Genomic DNA, 6,347 nt, shown 5'->3' with positions numbered 1-6,347 from the left:
TTGTTGTTGTTGTTGTTGTTGTTGTTGTTGTTGTTGTTGTTGTTGTTTTACTAGTTTTGATATGAGCACTGAATATCAAGGATATATTTTACACATGCATATATATATATTATATATATATTATATTATATATTAATTCTAGATAAAAACAAGTGTACTTATTGATATCAGGAGCTGAAATTTTAATACAACTAAATTTGAAAGTTAATGCTATTGACTTTACAGGAAGAATGATGTTTGAGATATCTGAAATTTAGATTGTGGGTAGAACAAGCAACATTCTGTATTACTAAAATGTTAATTTTGAGTGAAAATAGTTATCTCACTTAGAGTGCCTGTGACATATATATCCTACAAATACAAGAGGGTGATGAAAACATCTTAATATTTTTTTAAATTGGCATAAAACACTTGATTTTACCCATTTTGTCACATAATTGGCATATTTTTTTAACTTGGCTTGGCCAAAGTGAAACAGGAAATGACATCAAAGGGGATCTCTTTGAAAATGGGGAACTATTTGTTTATTGGAACAATACTATTTGAACTCTTATTTTTCTTTGTCTCTCCCTGATAATGTCTCAAAACAATCTAAAGGAACATCAGCTTCGTCTCTACTGGCTGTGTAGCCGTAGTAGCTATGCATTGTTCACAGGCGGGCGTTCTCCTTTGTCATCACTTCCTGCCGATATCTGAACAACTTTCATCTCAGCAGCATGAAATAATTTTTACAATATGGTATCAATGTTGTCTTTCAAAACATGTGTTCACGTTTATTATGAAAAGTTCATGCAGCACTTCAAACTCCTAATTATTGACTTGTTAATTTATTTTCCATAGACCTCAAGCATTGTGCTACAGTTTGTGGTAATTCCTTTGCTGGAGATAAATCAAAGGAGGAAAAATGGGCGGAATACACCTATCTCAGAACTTGCTTTGATAATATGGAGAGAGGTATTTTAAAATAAAGTCAAGTACAGATGAATGATGGTTATAAATGACTAAATACTGAAGGCAAAAAATTACAGCAAAACAACAAAGAATGATTACTGTTAATGTCCAAAAAAGCAAAATAAACTGAGTGACTTCCAAGATATTGGAAAAGTGGGTGGTCTTTTTTTTACCAGTCGATGCTCAGGGGCTCATTCTATTGTCGTCCCCAGTAGTGCAGTTGCCTGACATCTGCAAACCACAAATCATTGTAACCTGGATCATATAGCAGTGACATAAGCTTTTCCAGAAATCCAGTTATAAACCTTTCAATATGTGTACAATTATTTTCTTTGCACTTTTAAACAATTTATTTTCTCTTTAACTTTAAAGATGGATCAAGGTGGAGTGAAGAAGATTACGTATAGAGGAAATGACCATCTGAGCAAACTGGTCTACACCGAAAGTCCTGAGGAGGGAGGCCTTTTAAAAGTGGCCCCTCACAGCGCCGTGTCCCTCACCTCTGCCACGTCTGTTGTTCTTCCAACCAGCCCTCTAATGCAACCAGGACAGGTGATCAACGGTCTAAGCAACAGCCCCCTTCCAGATGAGCTTACCTCAGCCTCTGCCCCTGCCACCATAGGTTCCTTGGTAGAGAGCCCAGAACTCAGGGGCCTGACCAAAGATCAGAGGCATCAGCAACCGCAGCAGTTTCAGACACAAACTTCCAGTGCTTTTGGGCATCAAAGCTTGCCCCAGCTAGAGGCCAGTATAGTAGATATTACCCAGTCCTCCATGGATTCACTTATCGGGGGATCAGACCCCAACTTATTCGCCATGAAAACAGAGGATTTCTCCCTGGACAAGGGAGAGCAGGACCCCATTGATTTTGATCAAGCCTTTGATTCTATTAGTAAAGATGTGGACATGAACCAGAAACTGTTCAATGACACGTCTCTAGACCTTCTTCAGGAGTTTGACCTCACTGGATCCCCCTCAGATTTTTATGTAGGGGATGATGCCTTTCTGACCACTCTGGCTGATGATTCTTTGCTTGCTGACGGGGACATCAGAGTGACATTAGAGAGGGACTTAAAATCTGCTTTGGTAGAGAGCATTAACACCACTGGTGTGCTCACTGCCACCCCTGATGGCAGCAGTGCGACAAGTCCACACAAATCTAACTCAGGCTTGTCCACCACCTCTTCTTCAACCCCTCCAACCACTTTTCCTGCTGTGGTGAAGAAAGAAAAAGATACAGGCTTCATTCAACTCTGCACCCCGGGTGTGATAAAGCAGGAGAAGACCTCCGGGGGGTATTGTCAAATGGGTGCCACAAGCCCGATCTCCATCTGTGGGGTGAGCACCTCAGGAGGACAAAGCTTCCATTTTGGAATCAACTCCAGAAACAACGAAGCTGAACAGCAGAAGGATCAGAAGCCAGTGTCCGGCTTGTACCTCCCAGTCACAACCATCGGTGGAGCCTTTTACAGGAGCCCGAGCGTTGGTGACAACTCGCCGATCCACAGGGTCGGCGAGCTTTTCTCAAGCTCTCCCACCTACTCCAACAGCTTCACCAGGTAAGTAAAACAGTCTGACCTTAAACAAAACCGATTTACCCGTTTGATTCCCTGCATCACCAGGCAGCTGTTGTGGCTCTGTTGAAATTATTCCTTCTTTTTTTTTTTCACAATTTCTGCAATTAGGTGACTACCAGACACTTACGTTTTATTATTTTTTAATAATTGCCAATACGTTTGAGTAAATTAATATATTTGTTTAAATAATGTTTGTTGCTATGTTGTTGCCCAATTCAGACTGAATGGGCGTTATTTAGGACTTCCTCTCTTGGTTACAGCACGTGCGACCAGCTTTTTATCCATCTAACAATCATGCACTGACAGAGTTCACTATAAGACTTCTCAACAGATTTGCTGCATGCTTGTTGACGGGTGCTTTCATTTATTTAAACTATTGGCTGGTTATTGTTTATTACAGCTTTTGTTGCCCAGTCTCATAATCCTGCAGGGACAGGTTTCAGTGTTACAGCTTAAGGTGTTTAGTCTCATGTTTTCTGTGTGAAATTATGAAAAGATCATAAATGGCACTTTTGACCAATATTTGTTTATTTTTGGCACTGTTTATTAAAAATATTATTAATGGAAGTATTAGTTTTGGATCTCATTTTGTCTATAGTTCATCTCAGAAAGACTTATCTAGGTTCATTAAACAAATCATAGCGATTCTGGAAAACCAGTCTCGCAAAGGTGATTGTCTATTGGCAAAATTTTCAGTTTGTGCTCACATACAACCACTTTCTTAGTGTTTCCACCCAGCATACATAAAAGTATGGTGTTGTGTTCAGTTCAGAAAATGGATCAAGGCAGGCATTAAATACTGAAGTAAAAGATGTACCAGGAAAGAGGAAAATTGAAATAGAACTGATGAAAAATTATGCATCAGTCAAATAGCATAAGTAGTAATTATTTAAATTTATCCTCCTATAATCTGTATTCATACAGTGGGGAGAACAAGTATTTGATACACTGTTGATTTTTCAGGTTTTCCAACTTGCAAAGCTTGTAGATGACTGTAATTTTTATCATAGGTACTCTTCAACTGTGAGTGATGGAATCTAAAACAAAAATACAATGTATGATTTTTAAATAATTAATTTCCATTTTATTGTGTGAAATAAGTATTTGATCATCTATCAACCAGTAAGAATTTTGGCTCTCACAGACATGTTAGTTCTTCTTTAAGAAGCCCTCCTGTTCTCCACTCATTACCTGTATTAACTGCACCTGTTTGGACTCGTGACCTGTATAAAAGACACCTGTCCACACACTCAATCAATCAGACTCCATCTCCACAATGCCCAAGACCAGAGAGCTGTGTAAGGACATCAGGGATAAAATTGTAGACCTGCACAAGGCTGGGATGGGCTACAGGACAATAGGCAAGCAGCTTGGTGAGAAGGCAACAACAGTTGGTGCAATTATTAGAAAATGGAAGAAATACAAAATAACGGAAAATCTCCCTCTGTCTGGGGCGCCATGCAAGATCTCACCTCGTGGAGCATCATTGATCTTGAGGAAGGTGAGGAATGAGCCCAGAACTACACGGCAGGACCTGGTCAATGACCTGAATAGAGCTGGGACCACAGTCTCAAAGAAAACAATCAGTAACACTCTACGCCGTCAAGGATTAAAATCCTGCAGTGCACGCAAGGTGCCCTTCCTCAAGCCAACGCATGTCAAAGCCCGTCTGAAGTTTGCAAATGACCATCTGAATGATCCAGAGGAGGAATGGGAGAAGGTCATGTGGTCTGATGAGACAAAAATAGAACTTTTTGGTTTAAACTCCACTCGTCATGTTTGGAGGAAGAAGAATGATGAGTACAACCCCAAGAACACCATCCCAACCGTGAAGCATGGCGGTGGAAACATCATTCTTTGGGGATGCTTTTCTGCAAAGGGGACAGGACGACGGCACCATATTGTGGAAAGGATGGATGGGGCCATGTATCGTGAGATTTTGGCCAACAACCTCCTTTCCTCAGTAAGAGCACTGAAGATGGGCCGTGGCTGGGTCTTCCAGCATGATAACGACCCAAAACACACAGCCAGGGCAACTAAAGAGTGGCTCCGTAGGAAACATCTTAAGGTCCTGGAGTGGCCTAGCCAGTCTCCAGACCTGAATCCCATAGAAAATCTTTGGAGGGAGCTTAAAGTCCGTGTGGCCCAGCGACAGCCCCGAAACCTGAAGGCTCTGGAGGAGATCTGTATGGAGGAGTGGGCCAAAATCCCTGCTGCAGTGTGTGCAAACCTGGTCAAGAACTACAGGAAACGTCTGATCTCTGTAATGCAAACAAAGGTTTCTGTACCAAATATTAAGTTTCATTTTTCTGGTGTATCAAATACTTATTTCACACAATAAAATGGGAATTAATTATTTAAAAATCATACATTGTATTTTTCTGGATTTTTGTTTTAGATTCCATCACTCACAGTTGAAGAGTACCTATGATAAAAATTACAGTCATCTACAAGCTTTGCAAGTGGGAAAACCTGAAAAATCAACAGTGTATCAAATACTTGTTCTCCCCACTGTATAATCAATATCAATCAATCAGTTCATAGCTCAATATGCCATTCGAGTTCAAGTAATATTTATTGTCATTTGCATCACATGTGGTACATGAGGTGGAACGAAATTACGTACACAAGGTCCCAGATACACCCAAAACAGCAAAAATATAAAGTGTAAAATGAAACCGTATATAAGGATCTAAGATATACACTAAGTTATCTGCCAAACGAAACGATAAAAGATCTAAATATGCTAAACACTAATGTAAAACAATATGATATAACAACAGCAGCCCAATTCATTCATATATTCATATGTGATTTAAGCTATACCTGATATCAAGTGGTAGAAATCGATAAAATAAAGGGGGTGGGGGGAGTGAAGAAAAACATTCTTGTGAAAATTATTGGGAAGCTCAAGTTGCTAGTTGACTTTTAGGTGGGCTTTTATAAGCTTGCTATTTTTGTCCCTCGTCATGAAGCAAAGGGGGAACATTAGAAAAACCCTCCATCCATTTTTTCACCCGTGCATATTGCAGGCATAACTTGAAAAATAATTGAGGTATTGACTTCTATTTTGGTGTGTGGCTGCATCTGGGTGTAAAAATGGGTCACTATCAAAAATTGGTTGCCAAATCAAAATCCAAGTTCTTGATACTATTTATAATCTAAGATCCAACATCCAATTACTTTTTAGCTTTTTCAAATGATTGGGTCAAAAATAAGCAATGGGCCGTCATTTATCGCGGGGATCTGCTGTACCTTGACGTCCTGCCATAAGTGAAAAACCACAAAGTAGGAATAATAGTACAAGTAGTAAGTAGTAGTTTATTTTAGTAGTTATTTATCATATAAACCCTTCCCACACTCTTGCAATATTCTAAACAATGTTTATAAACTCTAAATTCTCTAAAAGAGCACAGAATTTCATGATTTCAGCTCCCTGCCTCGTCTTCTCTCTTCCACCTGTAAGCGTTCTTGGCCACGCCCATTTCTCTGCTCTGCACAGAGAACAGCTGATTAGCTGCCGCAGGAAGCTTATCCTGCAGTGTGGGCTGCACAAAGGTGCAGTAGGTGCTAAATAATTTCAAATATTTTATTTTGAATAAAAGTTCCATGCCGATCGTGCAGCTCATCCATCAATCAGCTAATTGTGTGTCATGTCCAATCTTATTTTGAAAAACTGCGATAGAGCGAGTCCACGATAGATGAACTGCGAAGTAGCGAGGGACTACTGTGTGTGTGTGTGTGTGTGTGTTGTGTGTGTGTGTGTATATATATATATATATATATATATATATATATATATATATATATATATATATA

General features: G+C 39.5%; 1 protein-coding gene across 1 annotated transcript in view; it reads left to right on the top strand.

Moving 5' to 3' along the window:
• The window catches only part of LOC119408264 (glucocorticoid receptor), a 156,577-nt gene that overhangs the window by 1,491 nt on the left and 148,739 nt on the right, over positions 1–6,347 (top strand). The window contains exon 2 of the mRNA XM_037675066.1: positions 1,324–2,510. Within this exon, the coding sequence (XP_037530994.1) occupies positions 1,324–2,510 (1,187 nt within the window). The remainder of the gene's footprint in view (positions 1–1,323; positions 2,511–6,347) is intronic.

The sequence above is a fragment of the Nematolebias whitei genome, chromosome 4 (genome assembly GCF_014905685.2).
Source record: "Nematolebias whitei isolate Nwh7 chromosome 4, NemWhi1, whole genome shotgun sequence".
NCBI classification, from domain to species: Eukaryota; Metazoa; Chordata; class Actinopteri; order Cyprinodontiformes; family Rivulidae; genus Nematolebias; species Nematolebias whitei.
Note: the sequence above shows the minus strand (reverse complement) of the source record. Positions and strands in the feature narration are given on the sequence as shown.